General features: G+C 40.1%; 1 protein-coding gene across 3 annotated transcripts in view; it reads right to left on the bottom strand.

Annotated features, from left to right (window-relative positions):
- Positions 1–215: 215 nt before the first annotated feature.
- The window catches only part of LOC133128013 (nuclear factor 1 C-type-like), an 84,371-nt gene continuing 61,917 nt past the window's right edge, over positions 216–22,669 (bottom strand). For all 3 annotated transcript variants that reach the window (XM_061241211.1, XM_061241213.1, XM_061241212.1), the window contains 5 exons: positions 21,828–21,938; positions 20,213–20,394; positions 17,278–17,437; positions 13,380–13,465; positions 216–8,400 (listed from right to left, as the gene is read on the bottom strand). In XM_061241211.1, the coding sequence (XP_061097195.1) occupies positions 8,380–8,400; positions 13,380–13,465; positions 17,278–17,437; positions 20,213–20,394; positions 21,828–21,938 (560 nt within the window). In that variant the 3' untranslated portion in view covers positions 216–8,379. The remainder of the gene's footprint in view (positions 8,401–13,379; positions 13,466–17,277; positions 17,438–20,212; positions 20,395–21,827; positions 21,939–22,669) is intronic.

The raw sequence follows: 22,669 nt of genomic DNA, 5'->3' as shown, positions 1-22,669 counted from the left end.
AACAAAATCAAAACTAACAAACAAAGAAAAAAGGTAACAAAGACAGTTGAGACACGTATTGTCATGGAGGGGGACACGTGTTGTCATGGCAAGGTTATATTTTTTTCATCCAATAGCAGTGGCCCACTTTAAAATATTTTCAGTACCCCACAATTCTAACTGGATTTTGAAGATGGCTGAATCTTGAATATGGTGACATTAAAAGAACCCCCCCCCCCCCCCCCCCCCCAGCTTCACAGACCACAGGAGAGCCCCCTTGGGGAGAGTCCAGGGGCATGGAGGACAGCAGAGTGCAGGGGCCACGGGTGGAAACAACATGGCTCCCTCTGCCTAAGGGCAAAAACACTGATGTAGCACAGAGCTAAGGAATGACCAACGCTTACTGAATCAAAGAAATAAAACGCGCATTAAAATGACAGGCACTGCTTGTTGAAGATTTTGAATTTTTGGTATTTACTGTTCACGTTGCTCTTTTTCATTTGACATCTACACATTGGACAGTGAATACTGCATGTAACACAACACTGTGTAAACAGCAACGTTCTGATGCCCAGCTGTGAGGTGTGGCTGCTCTCTTTCTCTCTTTTTGTCTGTTTCTCTCTCTCTGGTTATTCTGTAGAGGAGGGGATGACATCAGGACTATCTGAGTCCAGAGGAACGAACAATACCGAAATCACACACCCGTGATTGGACTGCCAAAATGAACGAAAAACGAAACATACTAACTTGTTGGTGAGAAATTATCTTTTGTGGCCTGTTCGTCATTGTCATCAAAACCCTCTGACAGCTCTATACATTTCACATCAAAGAAATAAATACATGTAAAATATCAAAATGAACAAAACTTTTTGAAGGTGTCCGGGCAATGGGAACAGATTAGAACAATAGGACCGTGGACTTGGATTGCTCTCATCGGAGAATCTGATGACATTGCATTGCAAAAAAAAGGCCCATTGATTATTTTTACAAGACAAGCTATAGGAATGGGCACATCCTTAAACTGTTGATTAAAGTTATACACAAACCACATCCTGTATTCCGCATTCTACTGGACCTGAGACAAAAACAGTTCAGATACCCTCGATGGTTTAGAAATATGCCGCTGTATCTGGAATCATCAACAAATGATCATTCTAGTTAATATATTTCAGTAACTCTTCTGTCTGTTGCCATGCTACTCTGACAGGTCTTGATTTGAATTTATCCATGATCCAAGTTAATATAAACACACAAAGTATTCAAAAGGCATGTTGTAAGGTTATGTAACATGTAGTGTTCTTTAGGGAGGGAAAACCTGGCCACATTGGATTCCAGTATTAAGTTAGCCATGTACCTTAGGGCTAATTTTTGAAATTAGTAGAGGTGATGTGGTATCATATATACACAATGATGCTGATATTTAAGACCAGAGGCAAGCAAAATGCTCTCAGTTCTTTGCCTGCATGATTTGTCCACAATTAGGCAGGGTAAGTTTGGATTGCTCAGGAAGTATATTCTGTTTGCATACATATCTAATTTCTAATAAAATAAAGTCAAATAATAAGGGTTGCCATTCGTCTCTGAATTATTTGAAGAGGTTTTGGATTTGAGGGCAGTAGGCCTCTAATATAACCTTTCCCAAACCTGAGACATGGTAAGGATCCAATGTCTATGCCAAGCCAGGAAGCAGGCTGTTTTTATCATACAGCTTCAATGTCATATGCAAATCTATGCCCAAAAAGGGGATATAGCTATTAATTCAGAAAACCAATCAAGCAACCTCCTTTAGTTCATGGTAGTCAGTTTTATGTTCAACTGATTTCATATCCAGTCCACTGGCCACAACTAACTCAAGTACCCCTGAATCCAAAATAAACTGCCAACCAGTTGAAACCATCAAGTCCTTTGTACAATCAGTGAAACACAAATTAAAAGAAGAGGCAAACTCCTGTTGGCTACACTTGTGACATATGAAAAATCCAATAGCACAAAATACAGAAGATATCAGAAAAGGTAAAAATACCAAATTAACGTGACTGCTTTCACTCACTGGTGTTCTTGTTAACACTGTAATTCTCATAATCACTCTCACTGTCTTATCTCACCATTCCCTCAATCTGTTTCAGGATTAACTTTTATGACTTCCTGAAACACACATCTTTAAGTGATTCTTACATGGTATAAAGCATCACTACCAGGACATCCAATTTCTTTGAAGAAGTATTATGGCTGTATAATAAAATGTAATCACGTTTTTTACATGCATGGATTTAGATACATATTAAGCAACTTCTAATGTCAGCTCCATTAAGTAGAAAAAGATGCATGTCACAGACTGCTGGCTATACTGCTGCAGAAGTATTGGACTGGTGCTGCCCGAAAAGTGCCCGTACCATACCCTGCCTGAACCATAGAGAGATGAGTGTGCAAATCAGTTGACATGGTTTGACCAGCTCAAGCTATATTTTAAAACAGCTGGTAGCTGGTTGGCAACAGGGCAAACCCATCTTTCTTTCTTTGTTTGACCGACAACTTTGAAATCAGTAAAAAGATCTTTGTGTACACTTAAAAAGTGAAAATAAGTGGAGTAACGTACATATCAGTTTCTGAAATGTCCCCTTGGCTATACGGTGCATATGAAGCAGATTTGAGTGGAGCTGAATTTGATAGTGATACTGGAGAGTTAGTTGCCAGAATTTGTTTGCCTCTTCGACAAAGATGGCTGTACAAGTTTCCTCTGGTGTCACTATTTTTATGACCTTTGCTATGATAATGGAAAAGCTGAAGAAGATAATTTAAAGAGACACTTTCAGTGCAACGCCCAATCTCTGCCACTGACTCTTGCGTCATCACATGTCCTGTTAGGAAAAGTAGGAAATAGGAAAGTTGCTTGGAGCTCTGGTAATATTCTGTCTCTGTTGATATTTGTATCTGATGGACAAGATAAAGTGCCATCTGACTGGCACGACTGTACATTTCCACCAGGGGTGCTAGGACCAATAATACCAAGACCAAGTCTTGATGAAGGTGTGTAAACAACACTTATTGCTCTGCCATTTCATTTATATATTTATCTTTCGAGCTATCAGCGTTGCCATGTCCACTACACTATACACTGTACATGACCTTTAATGACCCTGCTTTAAAAACTTGACATAAAATCCTTTCTTATTCTTAATAATAATCTCTCCAATTACACAAATCAGTTAAACAAATATTCATTATTCCTTACCAAAAGAATAATAATAATAAAAAAACAATAGTAACAACAATTACTTTTTTTATCTATGTATATTTATTCTGACACCAGGAGCCCATACTCCTTAAGTACAGAAATATGCCAGAGCAACTTTTTTCTTATGAATTTATAAATTTAAAAAGAGATAGGAGAGTTTTAATCATGAAAAAAAGCTAAACATTATATTGGAACCAGTGTAATGGAACATTTTTTTAAAACTTTTTTTGCAATTTAAGATCATTTTTACAAATAGGATACAGCAAGGTACTTGAAAAATCTTACAGCCACCTGCCACCCAAACCCCACCCCATCCCAGGACAAAGGCTTACTTCACACAGGTTTGGAGTAAATTCCATTTAAGTAGGGACTACTTGTTCTCCCCAACATACTAAATGTATGTATGTGTGCATGTGTGTGTGTATGTATATATTTTGTCATTTTGAATTATTTTTTAATTATTTGTATATATTTGCTGCAGCATGAAAAGGTTATGGATGTTGAGCAGATTTCATTGGAGACCATGAAATCGAGGGGAAGTGATTTCCACTTTTGACAAAGAGAATAACCTTCCCTTGAAATAGGAGCTTTAACATGTCTGGGTTTTACAGGGGATGCTCTGGAGTGAGCTTAGTGAGTGGGCAAGTGGGCAGACAAACAAAATATCTAGAACAGAATTGGGCTGGGGCTTGTGCCAGGTATCTCGCTGCACCCTAAATGGTCGCCCTCAGACACCATTCAAAGGTATCAGTTACCAGCATAATTTTCTGATTCCAGTTCCTGAAAAATCCCTTCCAGGCCATTCCCCTCTCCATGTTAGCATTCTCCATCTCTGCTGCCCTGCTATGTTGGCGTTTTATATCTTTCAATAAACCCTTCCACCACTAACTCTGCCCATGCATGTGCATTACCCACATACAACTGTTAGACATGCAGAGGAGGTAGCCTTATTTTCAATGTGTCTTTAATATTGACTAATTATACTGCACACATTTGGTAAATCATACAGTAGTAAACACTACTCAATAATTCTTAAAGAATAATTCATCATACATTTCTGGGGTACAATATGTTATGATCAGGAGACTGTAAGCACACAGCGGAACAGGTCCACAGTTTATAAACTTAGGCATCCAAATGATACGCATGACAAAAAGTGACAACAAGTGTACCTTAACAGTAAGACTACTTTCAATTAATAACTCGTTCAAGTTCTTAGTTTTTTAAATATCTATAGTAATTCAGAGACTATAGAGAGATACTGCAATTAAAATGCCGCCTACCAATTTGTTGTTACAATACACTGGAATCAGATTGGCACTCAGAACAGAAGCTTGCCTTAGGTCTTATTAATATCTACAGCAAATTATGAATATTTAGGGACATGGATACATGGCACATCTCTCTTATTGTTCTGTCCTACTCAGCAGTTCTCAGTTGTTTTATGTGCAAGTAAGTGAGTTGATGCTATAACCTCGGAATGAGCTACCCCCATGCCTTTGCCTCGGTCCCCAGACCTCAAAAAGTGGAGAAACACTTTTTGTCCCTATTCATTCAAATGTATTTATCTTTGGACAAGTTCCTCATTATTCACATGCATACTGAACTAACTTTGGCCAACGTCAATGAAAAACAGCTACAGCAACTTGTACTGTGCATTACTCAGCCTTTTTCATATAGTATAAAGAGGAAGTAAAAGATGTTTTCAGTATAGACATGACTGTTTGTATAGACAAAACTGACATTGCATATTTTCATAATGTTTTTAAAATAAATACAAGTTTATAGACAAGGTAATGGGAAAGATAATAATCAATGAAAACAAGAAATCTATTGAGAATATTCACAATAGAACAAAGTTCCCACTACTCCAAAGGGAAATGAACAAAACAATCCCTCCAAAGTAAAGAGAACTATAGAGAAAGAACAAACCCAGGCTTGATAAATGTCACTACAATATTGTGGGGATTGAAGATATTATTCAAATTACTACTGTACATCTCATTTCTTCAAGCATGTTTTTTAAAAAGTTTTCTGTTTTTATAAAAATGGTAAACTTAATCTAGTGATTATTTTATTTGGATAAAGATAAGCATTCACTCATGCAGCATTTTATTTTCGTTCAGAAATGCTGATTATGCTCAAAAAGATAAATTAATATTCTTGATGCGCTTTAATAGTTCATTGATTATAATTATCTTTACCCAAAGGCAAGGCACATAATGTGATATATAAAATATCGTGCAATGTAGAGGATTCATGATTGAGGGAGTTAAAATGAAATCAACATTAGAGCAGAGGAACAGAACACATCAGTAGTGAGTGCATTAAGATCTACTGGGGAAGGGAAGAGAACACATCAGTACTGAGTGCATTAAGATCGTCGGGACAGAGGAATAGAAACTGACTGTGCTAAGGTCCAGTAGGTCGAGGAACAGAATCCTTTAATACTAACTGCACTAAAATTGACAGCGCAGAGGAACAGAACCCATCCATATTGTTCATTAGGGGGACAGGGCATGTCATCCTGTCATTATGGTGGTCAGATAGCGTTATTTTAATATCTACATAAATAAATATGTGAATGTATATTATTATTGCACCTTAAATGGCACCTCTATTACTACATACATATGGACATTTCTACAGCAGTCATTCCCAGTTTAAGAAATCAGAGCAGAACCAACATGTACGGATATTATTATTATTCCCTTACTGTACAAATATCTTTGGCCACATAAATATCTTTGATATTTGTCAGTTTGATTGTGTTTATAGCAGAAACAAATGGTCATGAATGGGTCATAAATGTTATGCGTCTTGTTATTTTTTGTCTCTCGATCCAGAGCTGTGTAATATCACTAGACTGCAAGGCAGTTTCTACGTGGTGCTAACCCACCTACATCCGTTTCCCTTCCAAACTGCTGCCTAACCTCAGACCATCAGAGCCTCCAGTTCTACCAACCAAAAGCTCAAAAAACGCTTGAGAAAACATTAGGCACTTTTCCTGGCTTTAATCTTTTGGTGTTTTTTTTAAGAAAAGCATCACAACCTTTTTTTAATATTTGGTGGGAGTTTATGCCAATTCCACTGAGCACTGTTCTCATTTATTATGATTTTCAAATAGATTTCAAATACTAAACAGGACCAGTATCTGACTTGCACAGAAGGTGGACTGAGGAAAGAGCCTGGCAGTCCGTTCCTCAAGTTTAGAAAGCACCAGAATAACATGTGCACGTAAAAAGCCATGATATAGTTGCCGATGAATTGCCAACCAAGTAGCAGAGACCTACAACAGGGGGTTTTCAGCCCTTGGCATCCTTGCACCAGCTCATTGATGCATTCACAAATGAATTCACTCATCCTGTATGCTTTAAAACAGGGCTGCCCAACCCTGTTCCTGAAGATCTACTGTCACAAAGCACACTTCATTCAACAGCTAAAGATTATGTTGAGCTGCTATATAATAAAATTAAATTATGACCAAATTATGCTTGAAATGAAAACCAACAGGACAGCAGATTTCCAGGAATAAGGCTGGCCAAAGCTGCTTTAAAATATGCCACCCAAAAGTCAAATGTTAAGTCAAATGTTAAGATTGTACACACAAATATGGTTGAACAGGTCACAATGGTAGGGTTATGCCACAAGAAATGCCACTGGATTCTCCTGTTTCATTTGCACATGCACACAAAGGAAATTTTCAAGATCAGTATATAAAATTTGAAACATAGTAGTATTGGATGAACAATTCTAATCATTATCGACATAATGATAAAGCCAATGATTGTAATTCAGGTACCCCACTACCAAAATAACTACTATACTACACTCTACTATAAAAAAAACTTGTGTTGCAGCATCTCATATGATTATGCCAAACATGATAAAAAAATAGCTGCTAAAGAAGAAAATTAACTTTATAGTAGTGCAATGCCTTTCATTTCCAATGAAATTGAAATTAACATATTAAAAAAAGTGTTTCTCTTAGACTCACTTCTGCAGCACAAGAGACATAAGTCTTTTTTGCAAGTATTCCCAGAGCCACCATGCAAAAATAAAGCCATTGCATCTAGCCTGACTAAAACTGCTCGCAAGACAGCAAGAAGAACATGACTTGGTGCAGGGAAGTGCATTTTTAAAGATTACGTACACTTACTTTTTTGTTTATTATAAACTTCCTCCACTGCGGAGGTCAGGATGTTTGGTCACTTTGTGGCCTAAAATACAAACATTCTGCTAAGAGAAATAAAGGAGGCAGCTGACCGTGTTGAACCTCACAGCAAAGCACAGGGAAGAACAAGAAGCAGGCCCGTGTCCACGCCCAGTGTTTGGCATCAGACCTTAAAAGCAGGAGAGGTCACATCCAGAACGTTCCATCCAGGGGGAAAGTTCTCTGACTCAAGACCTGTTTCTTGTCCTCACATCACTTCCTGTGCAGCGTCCCATCCAGGTGTCCTTCTTCTCCCACACTGCTCACCAAGGAGATATTAACACCCATAAGCGAGTACAAAAAACTCCCCCAAAAATAAAAGCGTTAAGTAAGTGACCACACACCGGGCAGCACTGAAGGAACGTGCATTTTTGCTCATTCTGAACATTTCTCCCTCTCGTTGCCAAAGAAATAAATATGCGGGGCAGATGATTGTCTAAGAAATTGCGAGATTTTCATCTGTTCAGTCAGAATTTAAAGTAAAAGGGCTCCCGGGAATCTTGGGACAGCTTTCCACTGTGCATTCGTCCTTGTCTACTTTCAAAAACAGGAATCGCTGTCAGCTGGCAGTCTTGGGAAGAAAGTGTAGTTTCTGGAACAGTTCTTTTGGTTCTCTCGTTCTTGGTGGGTAAGAAAATAAAGGATACTTATTTTGCATATATGAGGAAGAAGCACCTTGAATAAGGAGGGAGAGCCCACATTCAGCATATGGGGAGGGGGTGTCTGCATAACCACAACCCCAAAAATCCACTTCTCTCTTTCAACTATCCTCACATTCTCTCTCTTTCTTCAAGACGCCCAACTAAAACTTCTTTTAAATCTACATATGCTTTTAGTATATATTTTGCTTTCCCTCTTGCATCGTATAATTCATTCATAATTCCACAACAAGTCACAATTTCTTTCTCAAATCCATGTGTCCATGCCCCAAAGGATTACTTGCAATCCTTCTTCAGTTCCCCAGATACCAAGACTGAAACAAGACAAACAAGAAGAAAATAAGAAAAAACTGTGATTAGTATATTGTATGCTTTTGTCACGTTCTCTTAGGAAACAGTTCTATCAAAGTCAGTTTAAACATAGGGCACTAAAGTTTTTATGTGTGTCTGCATGTGTACAGGTGTGTGCATTTTTATGTACTGTATGTGTGTTTATGTGTGCGTTTGTGTGTGTGTGTGTGTGTGTGTGGAAGAGAGAGAGAGAGAATGTGGGCATGTGATTAGTATACTGCACAATGTGCTCCACCTGCAATGTGTGTGCATGAGAGTGCATACATTTGTCTGCACAGTATACATGTTATTGCATGTGTGTATGTGTGTTTGAATATTATATGCAAGCAGTGGTATATACATGCTGGGTTGTATGCATTTGGAATGCATGCGTTTATGCATGTATGTCTCAGTTCCTCCTCAGGCAGCAAATACGCTCTGACCCAGATGCAATGTTCAGTAAAGACGCATCTTCCCAGTAGTACTGCCATCCTGGAAATAAATAAACTCATAAAAGTAGCAAAGTTTGTGCTGTAAGAAATACGGCATCAGTACACCAGTGATGAATAATTCAGCACCACTGAGTGTTGATGCCAAAATGAGGCCTGGATGCCACTCCCACTGTGGGGCTCTTAACAGATCTGCAGTCTCAGTGCCAAGCATTTAGCTTCAGTCAAGACCAAGGAGGCCCGTCAAAATAACAGTGCTAATAAAGTTCTGAGACAGTGAGAGACCCCAACAGGACTTATTAAAATTAAGTCCAAATAAGATTTTGACTTTTAATACCAGATCAAAAGTTTTCTTTTTTTTTTTATCTCTCTGAAGGGAACTAAAAAAATAACTCCTAACCCCCTCTCTCCATCTCAATGTTTTTTTTTCCCAGCAAGGTTTAGAGCTTTTTAGCAGTTCCCCAGCCCCCGTCCCTAAGTACACTGATTTACACTGACTTATTAAAAAGCAATAAAACCTTGCCTGCCTATTTCTTGTTAATGCAGGGAGTAGAAAACCATGTGAATTTAGCTTTATTCTCCTCCTTTATGCTACACTGTATTTACAGGATTTTGTTTTGTTAATTGCATTTCTAAAAATTCATAGACACACAAGCACATTCACACAAACACAGCCATGTGTCATGCTGTGATATTTGAGCCCCATCTTTGCAGTAGTTCTGCAAATTCAAATGTTGGAAACTAAAGCATCAGCAACATCAAAGCACACAAAAGTGTTTTCACAGATATGTTGCCAGATGTGAAAGAGAAGGACAGGTGGGCAGTGGGGGCACTTTGAAATGGAAAATCCTCAACAGGCTGCTTCCTGTCAGACCCATACCACATGACACACTAAAGCACACAAAAGAAAATGCGCAGGCATGCACATATATGCACCCCAGACCTGGGTCAAATATGTAATTGTTTTGGACTCAAATACTTTTCTACGCTTCACTGAGCTTGTCTTGTGTATTGGAACCTATGAAATAACGCAAACCCCATATTCTGGTCCTCTTCGTTGGCTCAATTGCACCAGCCAAGGTCAATTGAGCCAGGAAAAGTATTGTATCATGTCAAATTAAAATATATTTGAAAGAGACTGTTTAACTCCTCCTATTTAAGTAACTCTATATGTGAAAGCGAAATAATTTAGATGACTTAGAATACTATTAAAAATAAAAAGTCACTAAATTTATAAGTATTCACCCCTTTGTATTTACCTAATTGGGCCAGGTGTTTCCATTTTCCTGTGAGATCATATTAATTACATTAATGAAGTTCATCTATACTGGAGAGGGCTATAAATGGCTATAACAAGATTGGCAAAACTTTGAACCATCCTAGGATGTTGAAAAATATGGCACAACCCAAACTCGACCAAGATCAGACCAACACCTACCAAACTGAGCAACAGGACAAGAAGGGGAAATGTCAGAAATGAAGAGAGAAGGTCTGTTACAACACTGAGAACTCATGGGAGAAACTGTTCAGTACTTCACAGATTTGCCTTCTTTGGGAGAGTGGCAAGATGGAAGTTACTTCTGACAAAGGCCAACATTAAGACACCTGACAGACACTGAAAGAAGATTTTGTGGTCTGAGGAGACGAAGGGTGAGCTCTTTGGCCTGAAAACAAAGTGCTGCCCATCATCGACATAGCACCATCCCTATCATGCATGGTGGCATGGTGGTTGCAGCATCAGGTTAAGGGGTTGCTTTTCAGCAGGATTGCCAGGGATGTTCTCATCAAGGACAAGGTTGACAGCCAAATACCGGTAAATCCCTAAAGGGAACCAGTATTCACTCCTCCAAAGCTTTGCTAGAGTTAATCTGGTATGTGTCTTGTTTGTTTCAATATAAAAATAAGGGGCTAATAAAATTATTTACAGTATACTCCAGTGCAAAGGCTTCTAAATGCTTCCAAGTAAAAATTGTTGGATGCCAGACCATCATTTTCATGCAGATTTACTTTTTTCTTCCAAGCAAGAAATACAAAATAATAAAAATGTATCATTTAAAGGGGAGATAATTAGAGAATTAAAATCAAGCCACAGATAAATGTGGAGCATAAATTCCAGGCTACTGTATGGCCCCCTGGCCCTGGGTGTGTCAAAGTGTCTTTCTCCATTAGTGTGTGAATGGGTGAATGAGAGGCATTAATTGCAAAGCACTTTGTGGCAAGGGTGCGGTTTGTGGGAAGGAAGCAGGGCAATCTGAGGACCAGACTGGTTAAGTAGGAACACACCTGGACTACATTGCAAATTAGTCAAGGCTTTTAGTCCTCTTTCCGCAGTAGGTGGCTGCAAGCGAAGCCGAAAAGCTAGCGTTTGGGTTACTTTGCCTTTATTATTTTGTATAGTTAAAGGCAAAGTAATAATAATAGTTTGTTATCTTTACCCCGATCCCATGAGGGTGAAGAGAGAAGACTTTTTGTTTGTTTACAAGTGCTCTCTCACTCTTTCATTCTCCTCCCCGGTGTCACGTCCTGTGCCCCATGTCTTAGTTTGCTTCTTTGTCCTAGTTATTTCCTGATTTCCCCCTTTCTATGAGTTCTATGTTGCATTTCATGTTCTGAGTTTGCCCTATTCATTACCACGCCCCCCCACACCTGATATGTCCCCCCCCATGTTTCATTAGTCTCACCTGATCCTCATGTTCTCCTTGTTAGTCATATAATTATAGCTGCCTGTTTTCTGTGTTCGATTGTCTTGTGCTCGTGTCTTGCTCTCTCACATTTATTCCCCAGTCCTGTTCCTGTTACCTGCCCACTCCTGATCCTCTAACCTGCCTGCTCCTGTTCCTGTTACCTGCCTGCTCCTTCAGCTGATCCTGTTCCTCAACCCAGCCCATAGTCCTTCACCGTTCTCCTCCTCTGAGCCCCATCTTCATTCCTGCCTTTTCCCTTAGACTGATCTCCTGGTTCTGACCCTCGCCTGTCCAGTAACAACGTTCTGCTTATTCTGTGCTGTTCCTATTTGCTGGCTTCTGTACCTGGACTGTCCGTCCTGTTTAATAAAGATCCCTTTCTCACAGTTCTGAGCCTGCCTGTGGATTCAGACATTCTGTTCCGTGACACCTTGTTATAGAAATAAAATGCAATTTCCATATCACCCTGTGTCTAGCTCATCTATCCTCTCAGGGGTGTGTCACGGCGAGTGACACACTTGTTACCAAACAAAAATGCAATTAAGCCACCCTTTTTCATTTTTTTGTATTGCAGCTGAGGGTCTTAATTTTGAAGTGAATTTTACAATTTGTAGTGACTTACATTTGTAGTGGACAATTTTGTTATTTTCTATCTGGGCCCAAAAAACACACATTTTTACCATCTAAACACACCATTTTTACCATTGAAAAGATGGGTAACTGAAGTGTATTACCCCTCTCACTACTACATTACCTATAATCACACAAATAGCCACACAGAAAGACACACACAGGTGACAAGAACATGCCTGACAAGCCCATTTATTCTGTACACAAGTGTTTCTGATTGGCTACGTTTACTTGAAGAAGGGTATGAGTGGTCTTTTTGCTTTTCTTTTCACCCTCTTACCCTTTCCAGTTCCTGAAACCAAAGTTTATCCAATGGTTACATCATGTCTGGTTTCCCCTGGCAACCAGACAGTCTTAGACGTGATTATCTCAACTCAATACCTAACACAAACCAATACCCACCCCACCTCTCTCCCCAGATTCCCTTTCATTCTCCTTTGCTCCTCTCTCTCAGGTTTGGCTCCAAATATGGCCGATAGGATGCACAACTCCGGAGTGCAGACAGGAAAAGGCCACAGCCCATATCATGAATCGCAAATCCAGTAAACTATGAGTTCCAATACCTTCACACTAACTATCCCAGGCTGTTTTGGGCCTGCAGGCTGCAAACAGTTTATGTATTTGGTAAATAATGCTTAAACTCCTCCTGTCCAAAAAGAAAAAAAACATGAGCACCCTCATGAAAAAATATAATGTGAAATTGGGCTTTTCACATGTGAAAATCACAATTTCACAAGTGAATTTTATATTTCATCCACATTTTCACATATGTTTGGCTTTTTTCATCTGTAAATACAAATTTCCAGAAAATAGGTCGCATGAAGTCATGCAAAATTTTAGTGTTTAATTCGTGTTTTCAGTTCACATGTGTCTTCTCTACATGTTGGGTGTTCAAATGTGATTTCCACATGAGCGTGTTCACATGGACAATTGACATGTGAAACACCAACAGACAAAAAACTGCAGTTCTTGGATAAAAATTCCCTAACCCTAGCCCTAACCTTAACTGTCATGTAACTCTAATGTATTATGTGTCTATGTGTGCATGCATATGTGTGTATGTCAGTTTGTACATGTGTCCGTGCCTGTGTGAGTGTGTGTATGTCTGTGTGAGCAACTGCATCTGTGTGTATGTGTTTGTGTGTGTGCCTATGATAGAAACAGAAAGACAGAAACAGAAAGGGAGATATTGATTTTTACCTGTGCCTGATAGAGTCCTCCAGGATCCCTCGGTCCGATGCCTACAAAGGGCCGGCTGGCAGGGGGTGTCCCGGGGGCTGAGTACGCTGGTGGACAAATGGAGAATGTCTTATATAATCCCCACTCACCACAAATACTCCTCACATCTAAAACCACAGATACTCATAAATCTAACCCCACTATATGTAGGCTCAGCCCACAGCTAATCTCACCACAATCTAAACCCACCACAATATGAATTTACCACAGTTAATCTCACTACAATCTAAACCCACCACAATCTGAATTTACCACAGCTAATCTCACTACAATCTAAACCCACCACAATATGAAGTTACCACAGCTAATCTCACTACAATCTAAACCCACCACAATATGAATTTACCACAGCTAATCTCACTACAATCTAAACCCACCACAATATGAATTTACCACAGCTAATCTCACTACAATCTAAACCCACCACAATCTGAATTTACCATAGCTAATCTCACTACAATCTAAACCCACCACAATCTGAATTTACCACAGCTAATCTCACTACAATCTAAACCCACCACAATATGAATTTACCACAGACAATCTCACTACAATCTAAACCCACTACACACTGAATTTACCACAGACAATCTCACTACAATCTAAACCCACCACAATATGAATTTACCACAGACAATCTCACTACAATCCAAACCCACTACACACTGAATTTACTATGTGTGTGGTGCTAATCTCACCACACACATTTTAACCCAGCATATTCTGACTGAATCCATACAGCACTCTGGGAGCCTGTTGTGCTGTCCTCCACATTTGAAAATTGAATTAGCAGGACAGAGAAGGCAGATGGAATCAGCTGCTTGAATTTCAGGCATAAGCTAAATCTTCACCTCTCCTCATTCTTGCTACAGCTGCTGCATATATGTTTTAACTGCACAAATTAAAGTTCAGGAGTTAAAAGCGGCAGAGCAAAGCTTCATGTCTGAATGCTAGTCGTGAGAAATGTGGAAGATGGTGTCTCCCCATAAAATCTCCCCTACATCATTAATATATTTCTCTTTAACCACTCTCTTTCTACTGGTCCCACTCACGGTGCTTATCCTGCATTGGAAAGTACAACATGAGAACACTTGTGGACTCAGTAAGTACTTGGACAGTGACACATTTTCTTGTTGTATTCGCTCTATACTTCAGCAAACAAACAGTTGAAATAAAACTATCACAATGTGGTTAAAGTGCAGACTTTCAGCTTTATTAGGAGGGTTTTTTGGGTGAACTGTATTGGAATTAAATCCCTTTTTATACATAGTTTAATTTTAAGGGACCAAAGTAATTGGACAAATTAACACAAACTGAAAGTCATCATATTCCATATTTCATTGCAAATCCTTTGCAATAAATCACTGCCTGAAGTATGCAACCCATAGACATCACTAGATGCCAGGTATCTTCCCTGGTAATGCTTTGCCAGGCCTGTACTGGAGCTCTCTGCTTGTTTTGGGGTCAGCAGTGAAAGAACAGTCAAGAACATTCCACTTTTTGGCTTGAAAATCTCTGTGGTTGCTTTGGCTGTATATTTTGGATCATTGTCCTGCTGAATGATGAAGCGTCGTTTTGATGCATTTGCTTGGATCTGAGACAACACTGGTCTTCTGTGGTCTACCAGATTGTTTGCCACTGCTGAGCTCACCAGTGCATTCTTGCTTCTTAATGTACCAAACAGTTGATTTTGACACACCTAATTTTTGTCTCTGATTGATTTATTCAGATTCTTCAGCCGAATGACGGCCTGCTTTACTTGCAATTTTGACACTTCTTTGGTCCTCATGTTGAAATACAACAGCAACAGACTCCAATTGCAGATGGTAGTCCTATGAACAAATTTTTCTAGCTCTTTTATGCATGAACTAATGATGAAACTGGGTGGAAACATTTGAGCAGCCAGTTGTACAATTACTTTTGGTCCCTTAAAATTGGGGGGACTATGCAGAAAAATGGCTACAATTCCTACACTGTTCTCCCAATATGGATGGAAAAACTCTCAAATGAAAGTTAAAGGTCAGCACTTCAACTTCATAGTCGAATTGAATGTGGAGTACAGAGACAAAACAACATAAAATGTGTCACTGTCCAAATATTTAGACTGCACCGTAAAGACCTGCAGTCTGACTACTCACACCCTCAGACACAAACAAACAACTACAACAAACACACATACACACAAATACCAACACAGCTACAAACATAAACACAGCTACACACACCCACACCCATGTCAAGACACATTGCTTGAAATTACACACATGAACACACCCATACACATATGCACACACCCACACCCACCAAAACATGCTACCTACACACACACACTCACAACACATATATCCAAATAGACATATTCCTTTAAGCATTTATGCACAAGGCAGTGAGGCAATTAATGGTTCCCAACCAGAGCACATATGTTTTGAGCCAGCCGTGATACCATGACTTCTGCCTATCATTGCCTTCCACCCTTTCACACTCTGGTCACTTCATGACAACTCATAACAAATATAAATACCCACCCTAGCTCATCAATTTCATCCTATATACAGTAAATAACAATTTCACTGTTTAGAAATGATAAAAAAATGAAAAGGGCCCTGGGCAAAAGTTTGGGAACCCTTTCTTTGTTACTTTTTAAAATGATGATTACGAAGGCCCAGACCCTGGTGATTTACTCATTAGGTCTTCAATGAGTCAGGTGAGTATAATTCCAGGCCTGAACTTTTTATTCTGAAGTAACTCCATGCCTTCTAAAGTAGCCAATGTTGTTTTGTCTGGTGTTAACAACCACGGGTTCCTCTAAACAGTTTTCCAAGGATGTCAGAATGAAGATGGTTCATTTTCACCAAGAAGGAGAAGGCTACAAAAACTTTCAATGTTTCAAAACTTATTTCCAATGGCAGAAACATTATTAGAAAATGGAAGATAAATGGAACAGTTGAAGTCAAGGCAAGATTGGGAAGAACAAGAAAATTTTCAGATAGAATGGCTTGAGACCTGGTGAGAAATGCTCAGAAGAGCCCACACATCACTGCAATAGAGCTTGAAAGTAGTAGTAGCAGACACAGATCTAGCTATTCACAGGACAACAATGCAACATACTTTAAACAATATGGCAGAGTTGTCAGAAAGAAGCTTTTCCTACGACCTCAATACAAAATTAAGCCCCTGAAATTTGCAAAAGAAAACATTGGGAAGCCTGAAGCCTTTCGGAAAACAATGTGCTTTGGACTGATGAATCCAAAATGAAACTTTTTGGCCACCACCAAAGAAGGTAAGATTGGAGGTAAAAGGGTAAAGTCTTTGCAGAGAAAAACACCTTGCCTCCAGGAAAGATGGATGAAGGTTTTAGAATGGCCACTACAGTCCCCAGACTTGAATATTACCTTAGACATTGGAGGCCAAAGAATAGAGGTCTTTTGCCAGGAAAAGCGAGAATTGAAAGACCCTTTGATGATGATGCAAGCTGTTATAGTTGCCTGAGGAGTTACAAAGAGTTACAAAGAGTTACAAAGTACTAACTGACAGGACTCCCAAACTTTTGCAACTATAAAAAAATAAAAATAAAAGGTAATCTTGCTTTAATATTTGAAAAAATGTGTCATGTTTCACTTTTTAGAGGTTATTTAGAGGTCAGGTTCACTTCTGTTCTCTTATATATTAACTGTAAAAGGCTTTTTGACCAGGGGTCCCCAAATTTTAGCAAACCACTATATATAAGCTATGATCTCCTGTATATTTATGAAACCCTTTCTTACACCCATGATATACATTCCAATGGTGAGGTTCAGGAATATGACGTGTTCGGGGGCCTTTGTAGGACATATGGCCCGGGTGGAGGGGGCTCACTTACTGGGTGATGTAGGAGAATTGGCCCCTCCTTCTGAGGTGGTGGTAGTAGATTTGGAGTCGGGCGCCAGTGTCAAACGGGGCAAGCTGGGGTGTGGCGGGGGCACCAGCATCTGGGAGGAGATGTAGTGGCTGGGTAACTTCACCTGACCGCTGCCATTCAGCTGAAAACCAAAAGAGAGGACCTTCACCTGACCGCTGCCAACTTTCACCTGACCGGTAATGAAGACTGACCTGACTGGTGCCGATCTTCTCCTGACTGCTACTGAACACAGACCTGACCACTGCGACCTTCAGCTGACTGCTATTGAACACTGACCTGACCACTGCAACCTTCACCTGACTGCTGCCATCCCTTACATGGCTGCTGCCAGCCTTCTCCTGATCAACCTTGACCATTGCCAGTCAGCTGAAAGCATAAATAGAGCTCAACCAGAGATGGCAAGGTGGTTGACTTTCCCCTTACAAATGTTTACAGCGCCTTGGCTTTTCAATTTATTTAAAACTCAGTCCTTTTACACTTCAATTTCTCATCTAGACAGACTGAAAATTTCATATCCAATTCTTTATTTTTTTTATTATCTTTTTTCATGCGCCTTAGCAGCAAAAAAATTTCTGCTGCCTGATACAAACAAATAAATCAGCCAGCTCCAGCCCTGAGTACATCCTGTTAGGCTGGCTATGGTAGCACACTGGTGGAAATACTGTGGGAAAACTGAGCTGGTCAACCAGCTAGTGTTGGTAGCTTGTCTGAGCTAGTAGCTGGTTATAGCTTGAGCTGGTCAAAACATGTCAAGCTGTGAGCTGGTCTGAACTGGTCAACCAACTAAACCATGTAGAGTCAACCACTGGCCAACCAGCTACCAGCTATTTCAAAATGTAGCTAGAGCTGTTTATTCAGCAGGGTGGCTTTCGTCTGAGTGCTCTTGTCGTGAGAGTTTTGGCATTTGTCCAAGTGTTGTCATTGCAGGCCAATGACAGGAGACTGGGGAATGGGGGAGTCATTCCTCACTGACAGCTAGACAAACCTGCCCATTGCTATAGAGAGAAATGAAAACAAGCCTTCAGAGCCTCAAAGGAATGGTGCAAGTTCACGCCAGCAGCATAAATGAAATTATGGAGAGGTATGGTGCAATGTGCTGTGTAAATCTTTGGTGTTTTGCAGAGTCAAGTATGTTTTGAAAATCGCAGTCCAAATAGGGTCTGGAACGATCTTCCCGTGCTGCCCCAACTTCTGCAATAAGCACTACTGAACTTGTTCCTCTGTGTGGTCAGTTTCAGGGCCAGTCTTAGACTTTAGACAAGTTATAAAACTCACAGACCAATTTTTTTCCCTACGCTCTATTGAGAATATTCCTGAGTAAATTGAGTGCAGGGCTTCACTCCCATAAGCCTCAGCAGCACAGTTTCCACAGTAACAAGGAAGGAAGGAAGGAACACAGTTGTATCTAACGCAGCCATATTGAATGAACAGATATATCACTTTTTTAGCTGCTGATGTTTCTGTGGAAGAAATTAGATACAGTGTAGTACACACAATGCATTTTTCCTGTAAGTGGACTTTGCCAGTGATCTTATAGCTTAATGAGATCAAGCTCATGCTTGGAAGAGATTGCCATCGCAGTAATGCTCATCCACACACACACACACACACACGCTCTCCCCGGTGTGAAATCCAGCTCTGCCAGTTTGACCAGCTTAAAAATTGAGATGGTCAAGCTGGTCATGAGCTGGTCTAGCTGGGTATGAGCTTGTCAACCAGCATGGCCAAGCTGGTCAAAAAGCAGGTCTAGCTGGGTATGAGCTGGTCAACCAGCTTGTTCTGGTAGCTTGTCTGTTTCAAAACATAGCTTGAGCTGGTCAGACCATGTTGAGTTGGGAGCTGATCTGAGTAGTTTTTTTCCAGGAGGACTCTCACACACTCGCACGCACACACAAAAGGAATATGTAGACATACAAATCTCGGACACAAGCGTCAACGCTAATCTGGGAACATGCACCCCCGCACAGAGGTGCACATGCAAAGCCTTGCAGGTCAACAGGTCATAGCAACAAGTCGTTGCCAGGCGGCATTGACACCGGCAATGACCATGAGAAAGCTTACCCTCTTTCCGTGAAATCAAAGCATAGCATTTCCCCTAGAGGGGTATCTGGCTATTACAAATGCACAGCAACAATTTGAGAAAGCCACATTTCTCCATGCTTCCTATTTCATTATTACGCATCTGCAGTAATGTTCTCTAGTGGGGCCCACCCACCAGCTCTAAAAAGAGAATCAGCTCATGTCTTCATCTATAATCACAGTGCAGACATTTGTTGTTGTTTCATCTACTTACTGTGCTTGTGCATCAGGAAACTCATTAAAGACATTAAAGGATCCCCTGCCCCAGTTGTCATTAATTAGTAATTAACACATAAATCACACCAACATCATATCCTCATAAGACTCAGCAATTCATTTTTCTCCCCTGTAGGAGATGTGAGTCTCTGCTCTTAAGCTCCAGAGCCATATATTATACTATGATGAAACATACACTCCAAAGGACATTCAATAAAAACAAAATGGATAATATTTTAGAAAATGCTTTATCGTCCAAGACAATTGCATTTTGTAAAACAAATTTAAATTTCCTTTTTTTCCGCTGTACATCAGGAGGATATGATATGGAAAGGGGATGGCAGAACTTGTTCATTTCCCCCAAAATTTTCAAATCGCTCAGCAGTGTGAAGGTTATGGCAGGAATAAACACAAAAGACACCACCTGTTGGGTCACAGGATTACGGTTGGCTCAAATTGTGCTCTGTTTGTGGTACAATCACTAAAAGACTTACAGTACGTAGTATGGTTCCCTGGCTTGGAAGCACTAGTGACAGTCAGCCAGGGTTTAACAGTGCAGTACCATGGCATATGACCAGGGGGAGCCAGTGGCTATACTCACCGGGCCGGGCTGCTGGCTGGAGGGGTCGCAGGCCAGGGAGACCAAGTCCTTCAGCGGGTCCTGGGAGCTGAGGTGCGGGGGGTAGCGGATGGCGGTGTGGGGGAAGTAAGAGGCGGCCGACTGGGGCAGGATGGAGGTGGTGGGGAAGTGCAAAGATGACGAGTGTGGAGTCCTGGAGATTCCTGCATTGGATGGGAAGGAGGGACACCATTACACACTGATTCTCTGCACTCCAAACATTCAGAACATTGTACAACCTGCAAGCATTGATACCATCATCAAGTAAGACTGGACTGCAGGGAACTACAGGTCATAAGCAGTATGACTAGAGTTTAACAGAGCAGGTATACTACTGTCTTCATGGAATGCTTAAGTGTAGTTAAGATGTGCGCTCCTTGAACATCTGTGAAATTAATTATTTAAATCTACTGCTTCTTTACCTTTGCTTGCAAATGACTCATGTGCTGCTATTTGCTACAATCTGTCTCTATTAATGTCCTAATCCAGCTGACGCATGCCAAAGCACAGCCTTTTTAAGTCACTCATGGCTGCTTTACTGAGTGTGTAGAGGCTCCCTTGTGTGTGTACATTATTCTTGGTTCTCAAAAAATGTACTGTGGCTACCTTTTAGGCATAGCCCTGTAAAAGCTAAGCAGACTCACATAAGAGCAACATTTCTTGGATGGAACATAAAAGAGAACACAACAAGAAAGAGAAGCAGTATCTCTTGAATGCTGAACACTGAATAAAAATGCTTGCATACAAAGGTCGGCGAAATATACAGTAGCATACTGTTGGTACACAACACTTTGGATTGACCATGAACTGCTTGCGTATTGAACAGTATAAAGTACTGAAGAGTGTGAATATGTGAATTGAGGGTTTTTCTCCCCTAAGGGAGTCCCCTATTGCTATTGGGGGCTTAGGGCCTATATGTTTCATGCACTCTGTAAAGCGACAGTCTTCTGTGATAAGCACTATACAAAATAAATTGAATTGAATTGAATATACAGTGAACACTATGTTAATCATACAGCATGCATATTGAACATTGCATGTCTCCTGTTAACAGTTGATTATTATACAGTGTCAAACACCATGTGTACTCAACAGTGTCAATGTACTGAGAACAGTGTGTGTATTGTATAGTATGTGTGTGTGTGTGCATGTGTGTGTGTGAGAGAGAGAGAGAGAGAGCGATCACAATGATTGAGAGATTTTAAGTACAAAAAACATTGTTTATAGTATGTACACAGTGTGCATACAGGGTAACACTTTCTTTGATGGGTCCTACATAAGAGCTTTATACCTCCTTAATAAGCACTACATAGCACATTCACAAGCCCTACATAAACGTTCATAAGTGCTTATGTCAATAACCTCAAATAGGCATATGGTGTGTTATGTCAACTTTGATGACATACATTGTGTCATTTCACTTGGTATGTCATGGTATTGTCATTAGCTGCATGAATGTTGACATAACACACCATATGCCTATTTGAGCATTTGTGCGTTTTTGCAGTTATTGACATAAGCTCTTATGAATGCTTATGTAGTGCTTATGAATGCACTAAACTTTCAGACCTCAATGTACATAGATAACAGGGCTCACCGCTGTGGACTGCGATGACCGGCCGGTGGTGCTGTGTGAAATTTAGGCGGGGAGAGCTGTCCTGGGGGGAGGGGCTGTCCATCTCAGTCTTTTTCACTGTAGGGGAGATCCCTGCAAGAGAGGGCATTGGGGGACAGGGGAGTTACCCACACAGAACCACAGCTGCACCACTTCAAACTTACATGAATAAACCTCAGCTGCTTTTATGACGATCATAAACATTCTGCTGCTTTCATGAGACTTGGCATGCTGCATATATAGCTCCTCTTTTTATGAATATTTGCTTCTTAAAATTTTTCTGTATGCGGTATAAAAACTGAAGTTGGTACACTGCAAAAATACAACAAAATTGCACAACTGAAATGTGTACAAAAATAAATATATGTACGTATATGATAATAAAATCTATGCATTTTTATATGATTTTCTATCGCAACATTAAAATATGTATTAATATCTACACCATAAATGACAACATATAATCGTTTTTTTAATTGTACATTAAAAAAATATATACATGTGCTCAAGAAAATGTAATTCTGGATAAATTAGATCCATTTCCACCCGTGAATGCAATTGCAATAAAGACTTGTAGCCAGCAGGGGGCCAGGGAAGACAATGTCAGCATTGCTACAGCATTGTGTAGAGCAGAACAGGAAGTGCAGACGAGCATGTCAGGATGAATTGAATAGTTACACTTTTTTTTCGGGCTAACATTATCAAAACTAATGTATCCATCGTAGACCACAATAACTAAGTTTAGATACAAAATGGCATGTAGTAGGTCTGATGTAATCATTATCCACAAGCTATGCTTTTTGCAGAGTGGACTTTTTGAGTAT

The sequence above is a fragment of the Conger conger genome, chromosome 5, assembly GCF_963514075.1.
Source record: "Conger conger chromosome 5, fConCon1.1, whole genome shotgun sequence".
Lineage (NCBI taxonomy): Eukaryota > Metazoa > Chordata > Actinopteri > Anguilliformes > Congridae > Conger > Conger conger.
This window is presented reverse-complemented; position numbering and strand designations above follow the sequence as displayed.